This window comes from Sus scrofa, chromosome 14 (assembly GCF_000003025.6).
Source record: "Sus scrofa isolate TJ Tabasco breed Duroc chromosome 14, Sscrofa11.1, whole genome shotgun sequence".
Lineage (NCBI taxonomy): Eukaryota > Metazoa > Chordata > Mammalia > Artiodactyla > Suidae > Sus > Sus scrofa.
Window position 1 is genome coordinate 60,086,083 of NC_010456.5, and position 27,004 is coordinate 60,113,086.

The following is a 27,004-nucleotide window of genomic DNA, read 5'->3' on the forward strand; positions in this document are numbered from 1 at the left end:
TTTCCACAACTGGGATAGTCCTCTCCTTCCTTCCCCAAGTCAGCAGGCTCACAAAAGCTCCTTCTTTAGGGCTTCTATCTTCATATTTACCATTGAGATCCAATCCTGAAGCAAAACCAGAGAAAGGGGCAGGGCAAGCTGGCAGGCAACCCTCCGCCCACAGCCACGCCGGGGGCCAGCTTCCCCAGGGCTTTCCTGGATCCCATACCAGGCAGCCTGCCCCACTGCAGGGACCCCAGGATTGGCAGGACAGACAGACACCAAGCTCGTCCAGGGAGAGGAATCAGGGCGGTCTTTCCCTGAGAAGACCCCTGGTTCTTAAGCTAGAGGTCCTGGAGACCCCCATGTCTGTCCCCTTTGGGGCTCTGAGGACCAGGTCAGGTTACCCCAGGAACCCACACCTGGACCACACAAGTCTGGTCTCTCACCCTTCAGCTTTCTGCTCCCCAGAGAAACAGAAAGCAGTCAGGTGGAGCAGGGCGGGGGGTGGGGAGTGGCACTGGCAGCCCCTCTGATGTTTCTGCTCCCATCCCCGGCTTCCACCCTGACCCAGTATGCTGCTTTGCTGACGGTCCAAAGGGGGTTGGCCATCATCAGCCAAACTCCACTGAGCACACAGAGCTGCTGCTAAGACCTCCAAATCTATCACAATGAAAACTCCAGGCATGAGGTCTGCACAGGCCCCCATGGGGCACAGCAGGCAGGAGGCCCCCGGGGAGGAGCTAGGGCCAGACCCCCGTGCTCCAGACACAGTGCGTCACGAGCCGGCTGCCTCCAATGGACCCCAACCGCCAGTGTCCAAGAGGGGTGGGTTGGAAGAACGTCTCAAAACCCTGAAATGTGAAGGAATTAGGGAGGCTCAGCTTATGAAGGGAAGGCCTAGATGGTGGGAGAAGGTGGTGTGAGGTGCCTTCAGGAGATTTTCATGTGCAAAGGCAGTAGGACCAGGAAGCCCCACGGTGGTGGACACTCACTAACCAGAAGCTTCAGAGACAGAGGGGATCTTAGGGGGTGTCGACCTGAACCATGCACTTTACAAATGGGAAGACTGAGGTCACAGAGACTTTCCTGTGTGGCTTGCAGGGTGCCGGGCTGCGGTCCTGTCTGCTCAGAATGTTCCAGCAGGAGGGTGCTCAGGGGCTGTGGGAAAGCACCTGGCCTGGGGCCCAACTGTGGAAGCTTCCAGACTAGTGCTCTGATGCTGAGGGAGCAACAGAGGGAGGAACCAGGCATCTGGCCACTCCTGAAGGGCGCCCGGTGTGCTGCCACATCTTGAAGGGTTTAGGTTTGGGGATTTTCTCCCCAAATAGCACACAGGGGATAGGATGGGGAAAAAAAGAAAGTATTAAGAAATAGAAAAATTCACAGCAATCTGTAGTCAGAATTTGGCTTTAAGTCCTGGCAACATAATCTATTTTGAGCATGCGACAAATTGGCTAATTCCTGATGAGCCAGATTAGAAACAGACTACAAACGAAGAGCAAACTCATCACAAAATTACGAGTGCCCAAAATACACCGCATCATTTATGTGCTACTAATGAGACTCGAGTGACCGGAGACCGGGGCCCAGCAGAGACCACAGGTCCTCGCCGCCCTGAATGATGCAGAGGACAGGAGAGCACCGAGGGCTCTGCGCTGCGGTCCGGGGCACCGACGAGGATTTGGGAAAGCGGGGGTTTGTGAAGGCTGTCCTGAACAGGCCCTTCCAGGCACGTGGGGGGCTCCCCCAGAGGGAAGAAGGAGTCCCAAAGGAAAAGAGAGACCGGAACCTGCGCACAGAGGGTCTGGAAGAAAGACTACCCAGTCAAAGCCTGGCCACTCAGGTGAGACACACCCAGAAAAGGAGAAAAGTCCCACATCAATCTCCGAGGCAAGCTCCCTCTCTACTCCGTGACAGATTCTGCTGTTCTCTCCCCTTCACCCCCACCCAAAAATGGTAACATTCTAGGGACAAACTGGAACCTGGGCTTCTAACCCCAGGGCATAAGAAACACCTGGGGGCCTTTATACCACAACTGGGGACGAAGACGCCTGGGCTCCACATCCCCTACCTGAGGTGACACCCTGGGCAGCACAGAGCCAGCTCCCAGTGCCCGGCCCAGCGTGAGAGCCCCCAACATCAGCAGGACCAGAGCTGGACCTGTCAACACTGCATCCCGTGCATGCAGAAGTCTGTGCAGATGGTGACAGCAGCTGGGACACGAGGCCTGCACGTTCCTGCCTCCGCGGCACTAGGAAGCCTTGGAGACCATTCCCGCAATCATCGGCACTTGCAATGAGAATCTCTAGAGAAGGAAAGGAAAAATCCCGTCTGAGTAAACAGTGGGTTCTATTTGTTCTCATGCCCCCAGAGGCCACCAGGAGTGAGTGAGTCCGCAGAGGCCACTGAGGTCACAGTGCCCACTCTCAGGGCAGGACCACAGGACATCATGTCTTTCTGCAAAGAGGCACTGCATTCCACACCGTGGAAGCAACACCATGGCAACCAGGGGTGAGTGATGACGTGGAGACCCTCACCTGGAGGCCCTGCGCCCGCCGTGAGCCCAGCTGGAGGCTGGTGCTGATGAAGGCAGACGAAGGCACAGCCAGGGTTCCAGCACTCCATTCTTCTCAAAAGCAACTTTTCATAGCGAATTTCAAATCAAACATCAAGACAGCCTCCAAAGCAGGCAAAGGGGAACCACAGCGGGGAACAGGGAGGGGCGAGTCTGTCACGGGGTGGAATTTAGGGGAGCTGCTGGCTCTGGCCCTCTTTACAAACACAGGGAGGCAGCATGTGTTGTACGATCTTCCCCAGGCTCTAGCGCTGAGCAAGTATCAACCTCCATCCTGAGGCAAGGAGACACTCCTGGGCACCGTAGTACCTGGCCACCAGGAACAGGACCCCCAGACAGAGTAACCAGATTGAGTTTATGGTCATGAAGGGCTGAGGCCTGAGAATAAACTCAGCCAGATCAATCCTCATCCTCACACCACAGCCAAGGGACAGGCCGTTCTGGGCGCTCGTCATCCGGCCTCAGAAAAGGGCACCATGGGCGCCACGTGGGCCAGAGGCTGATGGCCCGAGGCCCTTGCGCAACTCGGGGACAGGTGCTGGCAGCCTGCCTGTGGACCCCGAGCCTCTGTGCTCTCTCCTGCTCTCGGTCCAGTGGCACCGACATACGACCACCTCCCCCACCCCCAGGCCTCTCAAAGCATCACCCTCAAACGCAGCCCCTTCTGATCCGGGTCCAAGAGTCGGCCGGCTCCCTGGTCAACAAGCTCCATGCCCTGTTCATACTCACCCCTCACAGCACCCAGGGAGCACAAGGCCCGCAGCTGACCTCCATTCCCAGACCTCACGCCTCGCCAGGCCACTCTCTGTGCTCTGCAGACAGAGGGCTACCTGCCTCCCACCACAGGGCCCACCTGAGCCCCCTCCTGGCTGGACCACATGCTCCCAAGGCCCACACCCTGGGCCCACCCCACCCCAGGCAGCCTGCCCTGTGAAGTTCCCCATCCCTGGGTCACCACTTGCCTGTGCCCTAGGCCCACCTACCTTGTCCCCACCTGCAGAGCCAGCAAATACAGTCTCGGTGGGTAACACCCCTCATCCTCGCCAGGGGCCCCTCTCTAAGAGGCCGTCCCCCACCACCTCCACCCCCCGCCACCCCTATTGGTCCCTTTATTTCCACGTGGCCTCCGCCCAGCCTCCGGATGCTTAGGGAAGCGCTCCCCCCACCGCCCCCCTCGATCTGGCAGGACTGGGTCATGGAATAATGGACTCCGAGGGAGGGGAGACAGGAGGGGAAATCAGAACTCTGCCGAAAATCCTTTCTAGAAGGGCTGGGCACATGTACTCCAGTTGTGAAGAAAAGATGACAAGAAGCCTGACAAGAGGGTTTAAGACAAGCTAAACTCTGAAGCGGAGGACGGGAACACCCCTGATGGAAATGCTCACAATTTGTTCCCTCAACACAGAGGTGCCTATGATCCTTCACACCCCAATATAACTTCTCGGGCCTGCAAGCGGAGACCACCGCCCCCCACCACACACACAGCTCTCCTGCTCACCAAAACCTACAACCTCTGGTGAGAAATCTCCATGCTCCCGCTACTCAGCTTGGGATTGTTCCATACTACTGACATTTCCATGTGATATTACAAGATAGAAAATTTAAGACACTCTCTTGGCTGAAAGGCTCAGCATCCAAATACAGTAAGTCAATCTTTCATCTCTCATTATTCAATCTGCCTTTAACTGAAAACTTGTGACACTAGCAAACTCCAGCCCAGCCTGACGGGACTCTCCCCGGGGTGAGGCTGAGGGATGCCCAGCAAACTGTAGGATCAGAAACACACCGGGACCTTTTACCAGCTCTTTCTTCTTCCTCCACTCCCCCCCCCACACACACACACACCATATAAACTCCTTACCCCCGGCTCAGTCTGTTTCAGGATCTGAAACATATAGGGACCTTTTACCATCTGTTGCTTCTTTCTCCACGCCCCCCTGTATAACTTCCTTTTAGCCCCCTCGTTCCGTCTGAGTTGGAACCTTACACTGTAACTCTGTGACGGGTTATCGCATCTTCACCTACAAGTGTCCAATGTGGTATCAACTTCAAACACCTGGCCATCATCTCTCCAAGTCTGCTGACTTCAAACCAGCCTGAAGCCTTCATGTTTGGCAAGAATGGAGAATGAGGACTTGGTGGAGATTAGATTACGGGATGCGTCAAATTTTTCCAACTTCAACAAATAAAGCAAAACCTGAGGGAGGAGGTGGTCTGCCTGTTAAAGAGCAATACTTATGGGAACAGAGGTGGTGCAGATAAACTGTGACAGTCCAGCACTCTGACCCGACATGGTAACCTGGACTTCATAACCGCATAGGTGGGCTCTGGAGGGAAAGCCCATGTTCCAGGACAAGATGCACCCTGACCTGACATGGGGGAATCCGGAGGGGGGTGGGCATCAGAGCAGGTCCCCTCCCCCACAACCCCATTACCATAGCTGGATTCAGGGGAAAGACTCCAGCCAAACCTCAACAGAAGGCTCCGAGGACCTGACAGGATCCAGTGGGTTCAGGAATCCTGCAAAGCATTTTCCCATCTAATGAGAACTGCCCCCTCTCCCCTGGGACCAGAGACCTGAAATCAACCCACTATACTACACCTTAGCTACCTGTACACAGTGCAACCAGGGAGTTTTTAGGCCATAGGCAGGTTTGGGGAGAACTCCTAATTAAATTTTCTTTGCTCTTTAAGAACATTTAATAACCCTGGTAACAAGGGGACAAGCTGGCTTGTCACAGCTCAGCAGAACCAAAGGCTCTTCTGGGTGAGGGACCGCGATGCTTACCAACAAACCAACACACTGCATTCTTAGCAGCTGGCATCGCCCCTCCCAGCCTCCACACTGGCAGTAGAATTAAAGAGAAGGAGACTATCAAACTGACTCAAGAAAGCAGCAATCGGAGTACCCATCATGGCGCAGCGGTTAACGAATCTGACTAGGAACCATGAGGTTCGGTCCCTGCCCTTGCTCAGTGGGTTAATGCTCTGGCGTTGCCGTGAACTGTGGTGTAGGTCACAGATGCGGCTCATATCCCGCGTTGCTGTGGCTCTGGCGTAGGCTGGCGGCTACAGCTCCAATTCAACCCCTAGCCTGGGAACCTCCATATGCCGCAGGAGCGGCCCAAGAAATGGCAAAACGACAAAAAAAAAACAAAAAAAAAAACAAAAAAACAAAGAAAGCAGCAATCCATACTTTCACTGGATTTAACTCCATCTAAATCTGTGCTGGGTAACACAGTTTGCACCTTATAGATCTGATGACAATGTCTTCATTTCTTATTAAACCTGATCTGGGCGTGTGGTCAGTATAAACGCTGCTGGGGAGTCCAGGGCAAGGCCAGCATCTCACTCACCTGCGAGCCACTACCCATGTGTGAATTACGTGGCAGGAGCTGCCCTTTAGGGCGTCCCCTTAAAGTTCACAAGCACACACAAGACCAAGAAACCCATGGCATGGTCTTCTCACATGGTCAGAGTGCTCGCACAGTGCGGTTTGGGGGTTGGTTTCGGTATCACATTTGCTAAGGTCATTTTCAAAACTGCAGGTGCCGAGAAACTAACCAGCTATGATCCTGGGGCTAAAGGAGACCAAAGAAGGCAACGGGAACAGTCTGTTTCTCACAATACCGGAGACAGGTGGAAGTACACCTGCTGTCTTGTAAATAATGTGCGTCCTCCAAATAAAGGTCGTCCCAACGGGGGCGCAATTGGGACAACCCCAAATGGGTTCAGAGTGAGAGACTGGACAGTGCTGAGGGGCCAGTGCTCAGGGGTCTGGAAAGCTTGGGAGTCTGAAGTGACTGCAGGACCCACATAAGTGGGATTCAGTACAGAAGGTCCTGGGGCTCAGAGGCTAGTTGTGTGACAGCGCTGGGTAGACCCTTAGTGTGCCAGTGACGGTGTCATGACTCAACATATTTCTGGAACGCTTCTCGTGAATGGGCCAACAGCATAATTTTCATCCTTTAAAGCTTATTTGTTTTTTTGGAAACAGCTAATAATCACTCAGAGCCAAGTCATGGATTGGGTGGGTGATTAAGCTCGGTAATTTCACTCTTGGTCAGAAACTCACAGGGGCGTGAAACCAACAAGTGCGTGTTCTCAGATGGCTCTTAAGCCAGCTGTGAGGGTGAAACCCAGAGCAGTGCTCCACCAGTGTCCTGCACAGTCAGCAGGCAGCCTCCTCCCAAAATGGGATCTGTGAGGACCACCCCTTCTCTGAAGGCACACATCCTGGTGAGTCTACGAAATCCAGTCAATAAACCACTACTGTGCACCCTCAGCCCAATGCACCCAACAGTTATTATTAATGAGGGGGCACTGAGCACCTGAACAGCTCATCAAGAAGGTCACAAACCACAACCACAACCTTGCAGAGACACGGGTGCAGGCCACCGCCCAGGAGTCTGTGCGTTACACACAAGGGCAGATATATATACACACACTCCACAGACTCACAGTTCATCCCCAATCATCTTCGGTGGGTTTATCCTAAATATAGATAATAGATTCAGTGTTAATAATAGCTGAGACCTTTCAAATCCGCTGGAGGAAAGCACATGCTGCAGCACCTTTCACATGCCCTCACACTGATCGATCGGCTGTGGTTTTCTGGCTTCTTTACCCCTGAAGAAATAAACTGCATTCAGAAGGTACGACTGCAAAAGAAGAAAATGTGCAAACACAGACACTAAGTCAGGACCTCCCCTAAGGGCACACCTGCTCCTGACATGGAAAGATGTGGGTCTCAGGAAGAGGTGGGGTCGCTGATGTGGGGGCCTCAGGCTTCGGACTCAGATTCTTTAAACCTGGAGCTAACAGAGAGCGATTTTTTTCCAGGGAAAATTATGATACTTTCTCTTAAAAGAAAAGAAACAGCTGGGGTGCAGCCAGCTGTTCCTCTTTACGATGACGTCACAAGTCTCCCCAGTGCGGCCCTCCTCCCAGGGGACACACAGCACTTGGTTCTAAAGGTCAGATGGTCCAGTTACAAAGGGGTCAACAAGGAGAGGATGTCTGCCCCAACCTGGAACAGGCGCTGCTGTTGCCCTGCAGCAAGACACAGCCTTGCAAGTGGTCTAATCACACACTTGCCTAAACCTCTCTTCTTCCACCCCTACTACCGGCGCCAAAGTTCCCCTGGTCAGCGGCACAGCCAATCAGAAGAGGCTGATGAAGAAAAGGAAGAAGAGGTCCAGGGAGTAGAATGAGGACTGCAGCAGGAGCAGAGGAGTAAGCGGGGAAATTAAGGAAAAGGAAGAGATGAGGACAGAGAACAAAGCAGAGCTGCGTGTTCATGGGCGAAGAGCTGGCTAGGGCTTCTTTCCATGCTGGGCGCCTCCCTGCATGGTGCGAGGAAGCGCTTCCCGAGGAGGTCCAGGGACCCTCACGTCCTCATGGGCCTCTCTCTGCTGGCATTCAGAGGGCCAACGCTCCAGCAGAGGAGGGGGAAGCACCAGAGTGGACGCCCAAATCAGATCAGGTGTGTCAAGGGAGCGGCTGCTCCCACATGTACGCTAGCCATAGCCACGGCTTCAAGGTCGCCCCACACAGGGGCCTGAGGCTGGCAAGGCAGCACCAACAAGAAGCCCCTGCCGGGCGCCAGACCTAGGGTGGGCTTGGAGACAGATGAGACGTCCTAAAGAAGGTTCACCAACATCAAGCCTGGTGCTCACATCAAAGTTTGCTGATGGGGCACTTGGCCTATCAAAAAAGTAAGGAAGTGGCTGGAAATTTTACTTTAACTACAAGGCAGGTGCCATGCCAGCGGAGCCTCGCCATGTCTGGCCTTGTGTGAAGAGCTGGGGCATAGTCACTGGAAAGCAACGCACTGGAGAGGGTATGTGTGTGTGTGTCTGTGTGTACGCATGCATGTGTGCACATGTGTGCTCACACATGCAGAAGGAAAGGAGAAGCTCTCTCTCCCAGGCAGCCTGGGGAAGGGAAGATGAGTCTGTCCTATGGACAGAAGGGCAGAGGGGAAGTTGAGGGGTATCTCTATGTCCAGTGCTGAGCCCTGAGGGGCATCTCTATGTCCAGTGCTGAGCCCTGAGGGGCATCTCTATGTCCAGTGCTGAGCCCTGAGGGGCATCTCTATGTCCAGTGCTGAGCCCTGAGGGGCATCTCTATGTCCAGTGCTGAGCCCTGAGGGCCTAAACGGTGCTGTCCAGCCGGCCCGGTGATGCCAGAGGGGACAGGTGCACAGGCTCCATTTAACACCGAACACAGTGTTAACCAGAGCAAAGATTCCTGGGGCGGGACACACAAATGGGGCTGAGATTTCTCAAAGACTCCAGTGGGGGGGGGGGGGAACGCACATGCAGCGGCTCCAGCACCAGAAGGATTTGCAGCCTGGTGGCTCCAGGGGCACCTCCTTCTCAGGAGAGTCCTGGCCAGGGCTGATGTGGGCCAATACACTACAACCGCAAAGGCTCTGGTGAGCAGCGCCTGGGACCATGGATTGTGGGGGGGCTGTGGCAGAGACAGGGTCAGCTCAACAGAACACAGGGTGGGGACTGGAGACATTCCGACATGCTATGACAAGATAAGGTGGGCAGAGAGCCAGGATGGACCACCCTGAACTGAAACCGGACACACACACCTTAGGGAAGGTCCTTGACGCTAACAGGTCATCACACCACATGGCAGTGATGCACGCAGGGGCATCAGCACTGGGCCTGGGTAGGGGAGGCACGGGTGTTGAACATGGAGATTGCAAACACCACTTCTAACAGAGGGAACTAAGGCTCTGAGGGGACCAGGCTGATCCCAGGGCTAGAGCAGGAAATAAACAATGTGACCCTGGAGATCTCATCATACCAGACGGCAAGCTACTAGGGTCACACAGAGAGGACCCAGGAGCCACCTAAAGATGTTGCCACTGACCAAAGCTGGGACAATCTTAGCATTAATAAGAACAGTTACAGCAATCAACAGAAACACAAACATTTAAATCCATGAGTTCAAGATGATACCAAACCAAACACAGCCCCTACCTGGTCACCATGGACTGAAACCAAGAAACAAGAGAGAAAGAACCAAGGAGTGTGCTACCTTTCCCACAGGGGCAGAGCCACAGGTAAGTGCAGATGAGGAACTCGTCCTTCCAGAAGTATTCCAACAGGGAAGAAAGAGGAAGCAGCAGACAGGACAAGATGCTGCACCCACCCCAGTGAGGGCGGGATGCAGATATAGACACCAGAGACCCCTGCGTGGAGAACAAAACCCCCCAGATGAACACAACCCCATGTTTCCACCCCTCCAAAAATAAAAATTAAAAAACCAACTTCCAAACCATAGGACCTGTTGAACCCACCACAGGAATGAAATCCGCAAAACCCAGACGTGGGAAAAAATACGAGGCAAGGGAATTCCCATTGTGGCTCAGCAGTACAGAATCCGACTAGTATCCATGAAGATGTAGGTTCAATCCCTGGCCTCGTTCAGGGGGTTAAGGGTCCAGCGTTGCCATGAGCTGCGGTGTAGGTTGCAGATCCAGCTCAGATTTGGCGTTGCTGTGGCATAGGTCGGTAGCTGCAGCTCCAATTCGACCCCCCTAGTCTGGGAACTTCCATATGCCACGGGTGTGGTCCTAAAAACAAGAAAACAAAACTCCAGGCAAGCCTCAGCCCCTTTACAGATGCAAGTCAAACACGCAAGAGGGAGATAAAAGAGGGAATTGCGACTTAAAAAAAATAAAAATGATAAAGACAGTTCAATCATAAAGGGTGAATCTATCTGAATTTTGAAATAAGGAAAAACTATAAGAGCAATTTATGCCATTTATGAACCAACTGGAAATTTGAACAGTAATGGAACATTTGCTGATACTAAGGAATCTGTTCATTTTGGGGGTATGATTTACGGCATCATTAGGTTTTTCTGGAGTCCTTATATCTGAGAAATATGTACTAAAATATTTATAGATGAAAAAAATCATTTCTGAGGTCTGCTTGGAAGGACTGACCACAGGATGATGGTGGCTGTGGCAGGTGTAATGGGTGCGTGGGGTTCATAATACCATTCAGTCCATTTACGTGTATTTCAATTTCTCCATAAGCCCTTTTTTTTTTTTTTTTTTTTTTTGAAAACATCAGGCTGGGCCTCCCAGAGGAGAGGGGTCTGCAGGGTTGGGATCGTGTCCTCAGAGGCGGCCAGCACGGGGTCAGAGGGCAACACAAGAGGATCACCGCCAGCCAGCCTGCCATGGCCTGAATGCCCACAACCCCAAATCCACAGGTGGAGAGCCCGACGCCCGGTGTGTTGGGAGGTGGGCCTTTAGAGTGGTCCCATCATGAGGGTGGAGCCGGCATGAGTGGGACTAGTGTCCTTCTAAAGGAGGGAGCCTGTCCCCTCCGCTGTAAGTACCCGGAAGTATGCAAGCCAGGAGAGGCCACTGGCCAGGACCCAGGTCACACGCCTGACTGCCTCCAGCACCATGAGCATCACTGCCTGTGCCTGACCCAGCGTGTGGTACTCTGTTCCAGTAGCCTACACACACTCGGATCCTGGCCTCCCAGAGCAAACGGGGGGCCAGGCTGAGGCTGCAGAGAGGTGGGGAAAACCTGGTCATGCAGGGCCATCCAGCCAGGCTCTGTGACCAGGAGACTGGCCTTCTTTACGATTCAAGCACCGCACGTCACTGTGGTACCCTGCAGATGGTGGCACCCGCCACTACATGTGACTCACCAGTGCCTGGCCCGCACATCGGAGATGGTGCCCTGTCCTTACTGTTATGAACATACACAGCACATGTGCACTGCAGAGACCAAGAGGTTGGCCCCCGAGATCTGGACCAGACAGAGGATGAGGTGAGGACACATCTCCTGGGTTAGGTGCGCCCTCTCCACCCCGGCAGGCAGGCCACGCCACCATGTCACCTCCAGGACCCACCAGCTCAGTGGGATTCCAACCTACGGCCAGTGTCTTCGCCCATCACCCTCCTCTTCTGAGAAATCCCTCCTACCTCCCCACCACCTAAAAGTAATTCTTTCAGAGTTAAGGAGGTAATAACATGGAAAATGTCAATTTACTGACCTCGAGTGCCTTTCTGAGTTTCACCAAGGAGCATTCCCTTGGCAAAATTCCTTCCCAAGTTAGAGTCCGAGGTTAGCAGGTAACAGCAGAGACGGGGCAGCAATGACTCAACCTCTCACTAACTCAACCAAAATCCTGATAGTCAGCGTGGTCAAAAAGGGATCACTGTGGCCCATTTCCCAAAACCTCCGATTACAGGGCACAGTTAGGTGCGTGGGAACCTCCAACCTGACTAAAGGCAGCTCTGAACCAAAGGGAACAGACATGAAAACTGGCTTCCTTAGAAGGAGATGCCGGCCCCAAGGCACAGAACACAGAGACCAGCAAGCGCAGCGCAGGGATGCACGGAGCTACGTCCCCACCCACCGCCTCACCTGCGCATCAGGTACACGGCTTGCGTCCACAGGACTCCAAAGAAAAGGAACTCAGTGACCAGCCCTTCACCTCGAGTCACAGCGGCACTGGGAAGAGAGGCCCCCGAGTCCCAAAAGAGCACTCCAAGCCGCAAACCCCGCAGCACTGTTCCCGCCCCGGAAGTTCCTTCTAGAACCATTACCCTTAGTTTATCAGGCCCAGGCAAACTCACGTCACTCACTGGGCTCTGAGAGCAGCGGCTGAACTCCTATAAGCCATGTGCACTGGGGAAAGGCCCAGCGGGCACCCTGAGCCGCAAGCCACACTCAAGGTGATCTGTCCCGTCCCTCCTCCTATACTTTGCAGGGGACACTGTGCTGCGGCTTCGCTGCTCAGCTCCTGCACCCTGGTGCTCTCCAGCTGTTCTTACAGACCCCGTGTCACGCCTCCCAGTTGCTTCATGCCCCCAGTGGGCCCCCTGGGGCTCCTGGAAACAGGGGTTGCACTCTCTGATCCCAAGTACAGACTGTACACACAGGCCAGGGAAACTGGACACAAATGCTGGGCAAACAGACACACAGGCCAGGAACGCTGGACACACTGGCCAGAAAAACTGGACAAACACAAACCAGGCAAACTGGACACACTGGCCGGGAAAACTGGACACAAATGCTGGGCAAACTGGACACGCAGGCCAGGAACGCTGGACACAAACGCCAGAAAAACAGGACAAACACACCAGGCAAACTGGACACACAGCCTGGGAAACTGGATTGCTGAAAGAGGGAGGAGTGGAGCCAGCTGTAGAGACCACTGAGGCCACAGGAGAGCGAGGCCCACTCTGCCCCGTGGCCCTCAGCCCCAGGATGGATGGTTACAGCCCTGGGTGGAGCCTGCTGTCAGGGGAGTGGACCAGGCCTGGCCATGCTGCATCTCTCAGCTCAGGCTCCCTCCCACCAGAGGCTAGAGCCACAAAGCTTTCAAACAGGAGGCGTGAGCATTCAAAGCTCCTATGAGGCCAGAAAGCAGGAAGGAGAGCCCGGCACGCCGTCCTGCAGGGCCAGGGTGGAAAACGACACAGGTATTCCCTGAGCGCGTGAAGACACTCTGTTTTCCTCGGACAGATGCCCCGGCCGACTGCCCAGACCAGGACCTCCAGTGCGCCCTGCCCACGGGCAAGGCCATGCCAAGGGGCCTGCAGCTCAGGAGGCCAAGCAGGCTGTGGCTTCCTCCCATTCCAGCCCCCCAGTCCTCGCACCTACAAATAAGAGCAGAGGACACATCACAGTCCCCAGTCCTCACACCTACAAACAAGAGCAGAGGACACATCACAGTCCCACACCTGTGACTCTGACACAGAAGGACACAAAGGGCTTTCTGATCCTCAGACTCCAGGACAACAAAAGCCACTACACGCCCCAGACACGTGCTTCAAACGCTGTACTCCCAGCACCTGCAAAGGACTGCTTCTTTTCTTTAGGAAGCAACCCCCGTGTGCACAGACCACTCCCCACTCACCCCTTCCAGACGCTGCACCAGCAGTGGGCACCAGGCTAAGCCAAGCCAGCCCTGCAGGGAGCTGCGGGCTTCATCTAGGCTGGGAGGCTGAGCTCAGGACCAGCAAGTGCAGGGGGCCCAAAGCAGAGAAAACCCTGCAGAGGGAGGAGAGGGCAGCCAGCCGGCTGGGAGGGGTGGAGCTGGGACCCAGAGTGGCCACCAAGGTCCAGCCACAGCCCCATCCATGGTCCAGGCCATTCCCAGGTCCCAGTTCTCACCTGGCCATCTGAGACCAAACAGCCTTCCTACTCCCAGTATCACAAGATGCCCCCACATCCCCCCGGATAAATTCCGATCTCTGCTTACACCAGCCTTCAGCAGGCTGCATCGCCTGCAGCCCAGAGGATCTCTGAAAAGGAAATACATTAAAAATCAAAGAACAGCGGACAGCAGCTACTGTGTGTGAATCTGGGGGCCCCTACTCAGGTGACACAGAAAAAGGAAAAATAAACACAGAATAAACATTCTGTTCCCAGATTTCAGGTCCTAAACTCTTGAATTTGTATACAGGTAATTTTTCTCTTTCCTCAATAAGACTATCTTCCATTTTTGATCTTGCATAAATTACCTGAGCGACACAGCCTTCACTTTAAGAAGCTTTGGTTCAGGCAACCTGACAATTATTTTAGTGCAACAAGGTAACCAAAGGAAGAGGTGCAACAGCAAATTGTTTTCGTTCAAGTGCTGGCTCTGGGACTTAAAGGTGAAATTAAAGTTAAAACTCTGACACAAACCCTCATGAAGTCGGCCAGCAAGAGAAACCCCCATTCCTGAGGGTGTAGCACTTTCTCAGGGCAGGGCCTCTGTACACCTGACAGTATCAGCAGCCAGACTGAGCAGGAAGATTCATGTGGAAACATACACACTTGGGCACACACCCACCTGGACACCCTTGCACAGGTACATACATACAGGCACATACATGCTGACATAAGTACACACACACACACAACCCTCACACAGAGGTATGCAAACATCCCACCCCACACACACAGGTATACACGCACACACACACAAAGGTAAACACAGACACAGGTGTACACACACACACAGAGATACATCTACCCCCTCATACACACAATCCTGCAAGTCAGAAGTGACCAACACCTTCAACTCATCCTTTATCAGCCACTGCCCAGCAGTGGTGCCTCCTGTGTGGAGAGAGAAGAGCATGGGTATCCCCCAAGGCCCCTGGCCTCCCGGGACCCTTCTGGCCTGGAGAGCAGCAGGCGCAGGCCTGTGCAGAGCTCTGCCCGGAGGCCCATGCTGCCCAGGGGGTCTGTGCCTCTGACCCCCTACCCTGCGGCCTCTCCAGCCCCCCAAGCAGGTGGGCTAACATTCAAACCCTCAGCCCAGACTCAAGGCATCTGCATTCCCAGTCGGTCTTGCCTCAACCAAAAAGTCCTGAGACCACCCCTGGGAGAAAAAACACAACCCAGGAGAGCAGAGCTGAGAGGGACCCTCAGGGCTCAGGCAAGGAAGCCTGAAACCAGCATGCAAGCAACAGGGGGCAGCTTACCGTGTTACTTCTGTGGACAACATGCTGCCCCTGTGATCCCGTCACTCAATCACCGGCCCTCCTCCGAGCTTCAGCATCCCTACTGCATCCTCCCATGACAGGGCTGGGGTCTGACCCCAAGGGCCTGCTCCAGCCACTCCAAGTCCTGGCCCAAATGACCTGGGGAGCGCCCCAGTCCTCGGAGTTTGTGGCTCAGGACAGCACAGCCCAGAGCGGTCTCTGTCCATCCTCAGAACAGAGGCAGTGGCCCTTTCTCCCAACACATGCCTGCTGCACAGGAAGACACAGAGGAGATGAAGGGGCGGCCACAGAACTGAAAGCTGAAAGCCCCCTCGGCACTCTGACTGTGCACTGCCAGCCAGACAGAGGGACCCGGGCTCTTCAACGTCAATGTCAACCCAGGACCCTACACTTTCAACCTTGAGTCAGGGTACAGAGCTCCACCCACAAAGCCACCACCCCCCAAGGCCACCACCCGGTGTCACATGCTATAGTCATGGTTCTGTTCTACTCCTGTGACCCCCTGAAGGGAACAGGAAAAAAGCTGGCCTGTGGATGACAGTGGCCAGAGATAGAAGCAGCTCACCTGTGAGATGACTGCACGGGGCTCCCTGCCTCCGGGCTCACGGCCTGCTCCCCCAACCCTAACTGGGCTCTACTCCCACCCCTGCCCCACCTCCAGGTCCCTGCCGCCCAGGAGCCTCCTCGCCAGCCAGGCTCGTCTGGCCTCCTCTGCCCCCAAGGCCTGTCCTCTGGGTTCCAACACCCTGGCCTCTGAGGCCCTTCTGTAACACCCACTCTGGCCCAGCCTCTGAACGGCCCAGCTCTGCTTCGGAAGGCCCTGCCACACCACGCCCAGGATGCTGTCTAGATCACTCTTCCAGAAAATGATCTGAACAGAGGAAACGGTCCATGCGGTCAAATCCTTTCTACTGGGGCCAAACTGGGCTTGGAGGCCAAGCAGCAGTATTTCCAAGTGTAACCTTCACCCACTTCCTTAAGACAATGTCCTTGCATCAAATGTCACCAGTCATTAAACGGTTCAAGCAGTCTGCAGAGGTGGGGGGCCAGCCTCAACACCCCCCACAACACTCGGGCCAGAACTCATGGCCTGCAGGACTCTCTCCCACCACCTCTGAAACCAGCTCCTGGTCTCAAGTGGACAGAGCCTTCTCTGTGCTGTTCCTGCTGTTCCAGGCGGTCTCCATCCTCCATCCCAGACCTGGGCATGTCCAGGGCGGCACCCACAGGCCTCACATCACGGGTGGAGCCCACCTCCACGTGAGAAGCACCAGCGTGTTCTTCCAGTCAAAGAACACTTACAGGGCAGGCACCGGGTGTCAGATGTGCTGTGCTGGACATGGGGGCTCACAGGGGACAGGGGCCCCTGATGCCTAGCACTGCTGCAGGGCTCCTCCCACCTAAGCGGGGTCCTGTGGGGAAGAAAGGACAGGAAGAGAAAGGGACGGGGAAGCTTGGGCTCCCCTAGGGGCCTGGAGGCCTCTGAGTGTTGGGAGAAACAGCTGACGGGCCGCAAGGAGTCGGTGCCAGCTTTATCTCCAGGAGCAGCACAGGTGGCAGGTGTGTGATTTCTCTCCCTTCACGAGTAACAGAATGACAGCTCAGACAGACAGACACCCACTGGACAGGCAGCAAAGCTGGCCTCAGGTGGCACGTCCACCCCCAACCCAGCAAGCAGGACGGCTACACCTCCATAGGAGGCTGGCAGGAAGCAGGCCCAGGAGCAGGAGGCGGGCAGGTGGAGTGGGACTGCCCCTGCTCACAACCCTGCACAGCCCTCCTCTCTGTCGATATATCCAGATGCGCTGGCCTTGCTCCAAGGCTTTGGAGCAGTAGATGCATGCTCAGGTCCAACAGGAGAATTCAAGGCCAACCCTCCAGCCCCCAGGCCAGCGCAGTGAGCAGAAGGGGACTTCCTGCCCTGCTGTTCGTGCCCATGTGGAAGCCGCCCACCTACAAGTCTCATGGCCTAATTTTACTGAGAGACAAGGTGTCCTTGACTTACAAATCCCTAGGGTGGAAATTACCCAGGTAAACAGCTAGGCGGGGGGGAAATGGCCAAGGAATAGAGGAGATATAGGAAAGCTCTGGCAGCAGCAGAGGGCTGATTTAGTTTAGAACGATGGTTCTTACCCTTGGCTGCTGATGCTGGCCCTGGCCCCCACAAGAGTCTGAGGTCAGATGCAGACTGCCGGGCACAGGGCCTTGCAGAGATCGAGCCTCTGGGTAAATGAGCTTTGCGGGCAGGCATGGGCTCAGCATACCTCACACCGCCCCTGCATCTCCCACAGAGCCTAGCATCATCTTCTAATAAACACTGGTTTCTGACGGAACCTGATGAGTGACTTGCCAATCAAGTGCCCATCCCTAAAAGGAACAGCAACCTTTTAGTCAGGAGGGTCTGTTTAGCGTCAGAGCTGAGCAGCTTCTGAGCAGCCCCTTTCACAGGTGTCTCTAAACATCAGTGGGTCTGCACCTCACAGGTGTTGGGATTTCATCCTGCTACAGCCAGAGTCTTGGCCTAAAGGGTAACCAAGCCACAGCACACACGTGGGAGTCAGCCTGGCTGGGCCAGAGAACCTGGGAGCAGCCCCGGTGGCCCAATGCACCAGCGGGTCCAGACACAGATGTCAGAGCGACTGACCACACAAATCCGTGCACATGGCAGGGCTGCCTTCCATGGAGCTGGTGGCCCTATTCCTGCTGCCAGTGAGGGGCCCTGCACACCCCCCAGGGGCTGCAGCACCCCACCTGCTCCCCCTCCTGTGGCTGCTCTGCAGTTAAAAGCTGGGAGAACATCCAGGTGTGCCCAGGCGCTAGTCAGCTTGCCCCTGATTCTCAAAACATCTCAGCAGAACTCGCACCTTCTAAGGAAACCTCCTTAAGCAACTTGGTCCCATTTGTAGGATTTCTGTCCTCACACCTCTTAGGGACACATGCTTCTCAGGGGAGTGCTTTCCAGCTGCCAGGGAGGCCCATCTCTGGCTGCGGGGTAAGAAATCAGTGCAGAGGGCTGAATCCACACATTTTTTTCATGAGATAGAAAAAAACCAAAAGGAAAGGCCATCTATCCAGAAAGACTAAGGATCAATACATAGATTTCACCTTCTCAGAAAACTTAGAAATCCTTTTCCTAGAACATCTTATTTTGGGCTTCCTTGCACATCTGATCAGAACTTCTCTTTCAGGACATCCCCACTGCCTTGCAGACAATGTCCTGTGGCTCCTGGGGGCCGTGAGCCTGCTTCTTACCATCTCCACCCTAACCCAGGATCCTATCCAATGCCACCCAACAAACCTTAGAAATGAATTTGTCCAAAACTCAGCAATGCTCAGCCACACCTCTCATGGCACCTTACAGTCTGCATGAGGAATGGAGGCACACGACCCGCCTGGGGCTACAAGGCTCCCTACACGCCCACCCCCAGAGGGGCAGCCTCAGCCCCGGGGAACCTACCCCCAGCCCCCAGGACCACTTGGGCTCCAGTCTCTCTTCCTGGAACTCTGAGTCTGATTTTATTTTATTTATTTATTTACTTTTTTTTTTTTTTTCTTTTTTGGGCTGCATCCACGGCATATGGAGGTTCCAGGTTAGGGGTCAAATCAGAGCTACAGCTGCCGGCCTAACCACAGCCATAGCAATGCCAGATCTGAGCCACATCTGCAACCCACACCACAGCTCATCGCAACACTGGACCCTTAACCCACTGAGCGAGGCCAGGGATCGAACCTGCATCCTCATGGACACTAGTCGGATTAGTTTCTGCTGAGCCATGACAGGAACTCCCTGATTCTGATTTTTAATGTCTCAAGTCTAATGAACATCTTCCAGGAAGACTTTTTTTGTTTTAATTATTCACATCAACCCCCTCCAAAATTCCTGCTCTAGCAGCAAAACGTAAACTGCTTTTAATCATCAGAAACCTATTTGGAAGTGTTAAGAGCTCTGTAATTTCCTTTTCTTTAATCAACAGCCTAACCCCCACGCACCCCCAGTCTGCAAGGAGAAACGACGATTCACATCCCCTTGCTGGAGTCCCCACCGCACCCCACAGCGAGGAAGCAACCACCTGCATTTACCGGTGTCTGAGCCACAGCCTCTCCTCACCACCACCCCGCTGGTCACCTCCTGCATGTTTAAGACCTGGTATTCTCAGAGCACCCACCCTGCAGATGGAAGTCACCTCCCAGAGGGAACGCCAGGGAGCCTGCCTTCCTGGTACTGCCATCAAGTTTCGGGAACCAGCTTCCTTTTGTTCCACCCTGAGCACTAGGCTCGGGGTTCCAATGGCCTGTCCCTCAGGGCTGGACCTCTGCTTTATCACTGAAGACTGGGGCGGGTCTAGCCACCTCTTCCAAGCAAGGTTGTAAGGATGCATAAAACCAGGGTGACCTCACACTCAACATTCCAACTGGAGCACTTATGAGAAGGAAGGCAGTGTGTTAGGACTGTCCCAGGACACCCGCCTGTACAGTCCACCTGCCGACTGAGCACCTGGCACTGTGCCTGGCAAGAGTGATTGTCAGGTGAGGGCTGAGGACAGCAACGGTGGCTGATAGGAAACGCTTGATGACACGCATCACTGTTACACCAACCTGTTCCCATGGCTTTGATGTATAACAAAGTGAACAGGCACTAAAGCTGAACACATGCACAAGCCCTGAAGCGCCCCCGGCGGGGTGGGTAGGTTTCCAAGGCAGTGGCAAAATGACCCGTGGCTTTCAGCAAACTGCAGGGACACAGAGCCTCAGGTGTCCAGGGACCCTCCCTCCCAGGCCACAAGGATGCTCTGGCACCTGGAAGCAGGAGCCATGTGATACCCTCGCTGCTGCCCCTCCTCACACTGAACTCTCTGGGCCCTGGATGCCCTCTCCACAGGCACAGCCACATACAAAGGGATAAAGTCACTGCCCAGAGATGTATTTATGTGGGGAACACAGAACTCTGTTATCACTCAAAGTCCAAGACACAGGCCATCTTGCAGCTCACAACTGGCCCTGGTTCACGGAGTCTCCCGGGGTCAGCTGTGTAGCTGCTACACTATTATAACAAGACCAGCCTCTGAGGAGCCAGGTTCCAAGGGTGGCCCAAAGAAGTGAACCATCCTCCCTGCCCTGGCGACGACAGCCACCGCAGCAAGGAAGGCCAAGAAGGAAGGTGAGTGGCAGATGCTGAAAAGATGAAGTGTGTGTGCTGACAGGCAACAGGGCACTGTGTCTGGGTCAGACGGAGCCAGGTCCTCTGTCCTTACTAGTTGTCCATCCTTACAGGCCACTGGGACACGAACCCCAAAGCGGACACCATAGAGGTCAGCCCCATAAAGCCCCAGTGCAGTGACACCCACAGAAGCCCGCACTTTCGCAGTGCGTATCTGCACCCCCTCACCCTTCCTCCACGCCGGCCACCATGAGAATGAAGCGAATGGGACAGAACACAGCCCCAAAGAGCTCAGGCAAAGCTATGTAGTCATCGGATCCAAGACTTGTCAGCTGCAGAGCGAGCCACTAACTTCCCCTAATATTTAGGAAGACAAAGAAAAGTGTCATCCAAGACACCGTGAAACACCATCATCAGATGCATCCTGATTTCAGAGACGTTAAAACGAAGGAGAAATGGGCATTTCAGAATGAATGAGACACCCTGTGAGGAGAGGCCCAGGAGGCCTGGCACTCAGGGTCTTGTCCTGATGGGAGGCTGTCCAAGGCCAGTCTGAGCCCATGCAGTGGTGGCGTCCAGCTGCTCTTCAACAAGCCCTGGACCGTGTCTGAAGTCCAGATTCCCCACCCCTCATGGAGGTTCTGATTCAGTGGATCTGGAAGAACGGGGCCTGGGGACCTGTTTGTTCAAAGCTCCTCAGGTGACACGTCAGGCTCTGAAAGGGGTGGATGGCAGAGGCCACCTGCTTCCCACCAGCCAGCCTTGCTTGCCCCACCCACCACCACACTCGGCGCTGAGAAAAGGCAAAGATGTGTCTGTGCCAGTGCCCAACGGGAGACAGAGCCTGGCAAAGTTGGCAGAATGGATCTGCCCACACAGAGACCCTTGTTCTCCGAGACCTCTGGCATCAGGAGAGGATGCCACACGCCTCCAGGGAGGAAGGCCCAGCAGAACAGGTGTGGCTCTAACAGGCAGCACGGTTCTGCAGCCCCCACACATCATCCCCAGCGAGCCTCTCCTGCACACTTTCCCCGACTCTGATTCATCCTCAGATTGTACAGTTGCAGAGGGCCACTGAGACCAGGGTAGTGAGGAGCGAGGGAGCTGAGGGCGTCCGGGCAGTATTTCTCTACATCAGCTGTGACTCAGCCTGGCAGAGCCCCAGGAACCTTTACAGCACTGCCCTCTGCCCCTGTATTGGTTCCATGGGCAGCAAAGACCAGTAATGACAGACTGATCACTGTTCGCAGGCACATTTGCAGCACCTCTGGGGACCCAAGGAAGAAAAAGCCTGCTGTTCTTTCCTCCCAGTGTGCCCAGGGGAATGACTCCATGGCAGTGAGTTGTGCATCCCCAGATTTCTGAAGCCTATTAAGAAAGGAGAGCCTATGTGGGAGGCGAGCATGACGCAGCCTGGCCACCCATTTCCCTCCTCCAGCTCCGTCTCAGCATCACATTTCTTTGATGACTCAACGCATCCAAGGAGACAGGGGTTTTAAAGCTTCCCATTCCTGGGGCTAGAGAGCCAGAGGGCTGAGATTCCAGGTCGTCGGGGGAAAGAGACAGCCACTGCTCTCTGAGACCCACCAGCTGGTCCTAATAACCTAGTTCACCCAGAAGGTAGGATTTCGGTTGTTTTAGAGAATAGTTCCATTAAGCGGTGGAGAAAGAAGTAGGGGAGAGAGACGCTGGGGGAGAGAGCCTGTGCCAAATCAAGTCAGAGCCCACCTCCTGCAGCACCTCCCACCCCTGGCCTTTGCAGGTCCCACATCCTCACCCGCGTCCTTAGAGAACACAGGAAGCTTAAGGCTGCTTGTTACCACAGGGGCACGGTGCGTGCTGCACACAGAGTGCTTGGTGAGCCCGGCTGAAGGTGCACCTGATGGGGACACCAAATCCGTCGAGCACATCCACCCAGAGCAGGGAACTGCTGGAGGAGGAAATGGTCACCCCGGGAGGTGGTGAGCAAGAATCAAGGTCAGGTAGGAGCACTCTCGATGCCTGCCCGAGCAAATGACTAAGGGAAGGGAAGGAATAAACAACTCATTACCTAATAGGGGCTTTGTCTGCACCAGCAGACTCATTCCAGAATTGAGGCCAAAATCGGGGTTAACTGCAACAGGGCCAACATGATAATTACGCGTGTGTTTTGGTTTCTGGTATTTTTCAAGCCACCAACTCCTTTCCCTACAGCCACACAAAAGATCCTGCAGGAATCTCTTTCCTGGAAGTGCCGAGAGTCCTACAGAGGCAGACGGCCCCGCAGCCCACGAACACCTGCCCCACGTTGGGCAGAAGGGCTTGCCTGGTGTTCCTTCCCAACCCTGGGGCTGAAGACATGCATATTGTCCAGGAGGCTGCAGGAAAGCAACTCCACTCAACCCTAGGCCTGGCTGAATAAAAATATTCACCTTCACACTTGAAAAGTAGCTGTTGTTCATGGATACAAAATAACAGCAGTGGAGAGAGTAAGAGCCACACTGAAGGTCTCTGATGTGCAAGCTAAGAGTCCAAGTATGTTATTAAAATCTATGAAGGGCATTTTGCCCTCCGTGAAATCTAAGGAACGATTATTAAAACATAAAGGACCACAATTCTCTCTCTACCTCTGTAAACAGCTCTTTCTAGCAACTATTTTTCTGGACGGCCTCTCCTGGGGACAAGGTGAGGCTGTGACAAGTTCCAAAAAAGCAAAACAGCTGGGACTGTTAAGAAGCTCCTGGAGTTCCCGTCGTGGCTCAGTGGTTAACGAATCCGACTAGGAACCATGAGGTTGGGGGTTCGATCCCTGGCCTTGCTCAGTGGGTTAACCATGTGGCGTTGCCGTGAGCTGTGGCGTAGGTTACAGACGTGGCTTGGATCCCACGTTGCTGTGGCTCTGGCGTAGGCCAGCGGCTACAGCTCTGATTAGACCCCTAGCCTGGGAACCTCCATATGCCAAGGGTGCGGTCCTAGAAAAGGCAAAAAACAACAAAAAAAAAAAAAAAAAAAAAAAAAAAAAAGAAGCCCTGATGTTATGTCGAGTGCTATGTCCTAAACCCAGTCCCAGAAGGCAATCAGCCTGGGTCTCAGCCTCAGGATCAGCCCTCAAAGCAAAATGTCACTTTTCATGGCCCCCGATAGAGTCCTCGATGACACCTTGTCATGCTCCTCCTGTGCCCACCCCCTCCCCGGCCCCCCAAAGAAAGAGACCCTCAGCATTCCCACTGCCACTGCAGCTGGAATCTCTGCAACACCCAACTCCTCGGCTAGCACAGATCTCTTTGTCACCTCACCCGGAGTCTGTGTTTCCATCAATGCCTAGGGGAAAACTGGGAGTGGCTTAGTTTATTCTCTCTTGGGTGTAGAAGACTCAAGCCACAGGTCCTGAGTTATTACACTAATTGCGTTGTCACTCCAACCAAATGTAGAGATGGCTGTCACAGAGCCCAGGCAGCCTGATGTCAGATCAATAAGTAATTTCCACCCAGCTTCTGCAAACACTACTACTTCAAAGACCCCAAATTGGGAATCCCTCACCTATTAACCACACCTGCTGCAAGCTCTTCCAAAAGATAAACTGGCAACTCAAAACAGGAAATCACCATTTGGGCTTAGGATCTCAGAGAAACACAGCTTCACTCTGAAAAGCGAAATGGCCCATGCTGTGAAGCCGTGTCTGTCTCAAGCGGACACTGCTTACGTGCTCCACTCCTACATTTACAGCTTGGAAACTCTGACTTCCAGCTGAGGCTCTGGGGCGCCCATCGAGCCGAGGACTAGTCGGGCCCTGAGATGCAACAGTAAATAAAACATGCCTGTGCTCGAGGGTACAGGTAATAAAACATGCCTGCATCTCGCTCCCCTTTCCTGACCTTTTAAAAAGGAGAGTCAAGCTTGTGTTCAGGAGACACAGAGCTTCTAACAGAACAGAGTTTTGAGCCTTGTACACCCTTAAAACTTAGCAGCACCTAAAATCAGCTCCTCAGATAAACAATCTGCATCCACACTTTTCCACAATGCACACAGCTCACGAGAGGGTGAGCTGCACCTGCCCCAACAAGGGACCATCCAGAACCCAAGCAGACAGCTCATCTTCCAAAGGCATCTCACTGCATCCACTCTTTCTGCTTCTGCCCCACAAGGGACAAGGGAGAAAAGGAAGCGCCCTTCTCTGGACTTCGTCAACCCTCTACTCCAGGTCACGCTGTGCCACAGGACCAGGAAAGGTCCACCAACCATACACTTACATCAGGAAAGACAGAAATATTCTCAGGAAGAACAGGAATTATCACACACACGAAAAGCAGGAATAATAATCCATCATAGATTTACAGGCCCCAAAGATCCATTTAAGATACATTTTTTTCTCACATTGTTTAGTAAACACTTCTTCCTGGTCCTGAGCTTGGCTGACCAGGACCTGAAAGCTTGTTAAAGCACCATTAGGATAATATCAAAAATATGTGAAGCAGTCTAAAGCAGGCACGCTACATCTGTTTCAACAAGCTAGGGTATATCCTGCAGGCTTAAGAATTTCAGCTCAAGAAACACACACTGGCACCTGGGGTACCTGGGAGTGGGGAGGGGTGTCTGTGAGGGACCAGAACCCAGGGAGCTCCAACAGCAAGGTCCTAAACACTCCAAGGAAGGAAACGCCAGGCAGGGTTGGGGCAGAGACACACTTCACATTTACTGCAAAGCCTGAATTACAGTGAGGCACCCCTGGTGTGTGACACGTTTAGGAGGTAGGCTTGGGAAGGGGGAGATATATATGTATACACACTCACATGTATGTATAGATACATACATATGCATGTACAATACATTTAGGAAGTGGGCGGAGGGAATATACATGTATAGTACATATATACACGCACATGTGTGTATATGCTTATGCACGTGTGCACATATGCATGTACAATACATTTAGAAAGTGGGCATGGGGAAATATATACACACATACATGTGCCTGTATGTATATATGCATGCATATGCATGTACAACACATTTAGGAAGCGTCAGGGGAAAAGACGTATATTCACACATGTACATATTTATATGTGTTTATATATACACGTATATGTAGATATATGTATATTTTTCACCCTACATTTCCTAAATGTGTCTTACTCCAGGGGTGTATGGGTGGGTGGGTGTGTGTAAGTCTGTGTATACTTGTATATTCCGCCCCAACACTTCTTTTTTTGCCTTTTAGGGCCACACTCATGGCATGTGGAGGTTCCCAGGCTAGGGGTCGAATCGGAGCTGGAGCTACCAGCCTATGCCAGAGCCACAGCAACGCAGGATCCAAGCTGCATCTGCGACCTACGCCACAGCTCACAGCAATGCCGGATCCTTAACCCACTGAGCGAGGCCAGGGATCGAACCCGCAACCTCATGGTTCCTAGTTGGATTCGTTTCTGCTGCGCCACGACGGGAATTCCCCCAACACTTTCTGAATGTGCAGACATACACATCTATGTACTCGTGTACGTACTTATACGTACACATACTCACACACACCCAGAATGTGGAATGAGGCCGCCCTGCATTTTCATTATGCTTCTCTGACTTAAGAGCACTGTGACCTTGAGGAAGCTATTCAGTATCTGTACCTGCTCATTTGCAGAATCAGGTCACTAATACCTCTGCCTCCTCACAGGACTGTTAATGAAGGAATGCTGGGCACGGGGGGGGGGGGCAACCTTGCACAGCCGGAGGCACACAGCAGGTGAAGGAGGAAGCCTCTCCACCCTTGAGACACATTAGCTACATTTTTTAGAATTCAGGAATCAGAGGCATGAAGTGATGGGACAAAGCTGCCTGGAATTGTAGCAAGTTAAAGCTACTACCAGAACTCTGACCCTTCATGTTTTAACTCTCACTGAACAACAAGATCCTGAACTGCTCTTCTCCATAGACGGTGTGGGCAGCTTAGAGGCCTCAACAGAGAAGCCAAGGGCCTTGCCCTCCTGGCGCTGAGGGGCTGGTGGGAAGGAAAAGCTAACTAAACAGGCACCATGCAGCACTGGCAATGACACCAGGCCACTGGTAAAGCAGCTCCTAGAGTCGGACAGAAGCTGAGGACATCAGGGACCAGACTGGCCATTCCTGCAGGCATCAGGCTCAAAGAGAGGCTGGGCCCTTATGCCTGGGTGTGCAAAGCCACCTGCAGAGCTCGATGGAGGGGAACTCTGTCCAGGCTGGGAGGGAACCTGCCTGGCAGCCTCCGCAACCTGGGGAAGGAAAAGTCCCCTCCAGGAGCAAAGGCCAGAACATCATTAAGCTGTGCACCCACTGCTGAGACTTGGGCACATGTGGCTGCTGTCCCCCAGAACACACGCCTCCAGCCCAGCTTACAGCTGGCACCACCTGGGCATCAGAGCCGAGATAAGAGCAGAGGAATCCTCCCTGGCAAAGCTACAGAGCTGTGTGGACCGCCTGGAGGTTCGAGAAACACAGCAGTGTATTCGTGGTTTCAAGAAACTCACGGCCATGAACATCCTGGGCTGTTTACTCCCTGGACCCCAAGGACAACTGTCCTGACAGGCTCACTGTGGACAGTGGACAGCGTGCGTCCCCACGGGGTTAGGAAATGGGCAAGAAGGGTCCACAGGAGCCCCGCAGACACACGGTGGCAGCTTGTGCCCTGTGGAAACGCCAACACAGAGACCCCTGATGTGACACAGGGGCTGCAGAGGCAACTCAGAATTCTGCGAAAGAACAAAAGAAAGTGTGGTTAGACGACACTGTAAGGACACAGAACCCCTCTCCTCCTGTGTGTGTGGTGTGTGATGCTGGGAGCATCCAGGCAAGG

The 27,004-nt window shown here is 53.8% G+C and overlaps 1 protein-coding gene across 3 annotated transcripts in view; it reads right to left on the reverse strand.

The window, feature by feature from the left end:
• GALNT2 (polypeptide N-acetylgalactosaminyltransferase 2) overlaps window positions 1-27,004 on the reverse strand; it is a 180,125-nt gene that overhangs the window by 124,828 nt on the left and 28,293 nt on the right. Inside the window, exon 2 of one of the 3 annotated variants that reach the window (XM_021073538.1) lies at window positions 2,054-2,287. The exons of the other annotated variants lie outside the window; for them this stretch is intronic. Within the exon in view, the coding sequence (XP_020929197.1) occupies window positions 2,054-2,122 (69 nt within the window). The 5' untranslated portion in view covers window positions 2,123-2,287. The remainder of the gene's footprint in view (window positions 1-2,053; window positions 2,288-27,004) is intronic. 3 annotated transcript variants of the gene reach the window in all.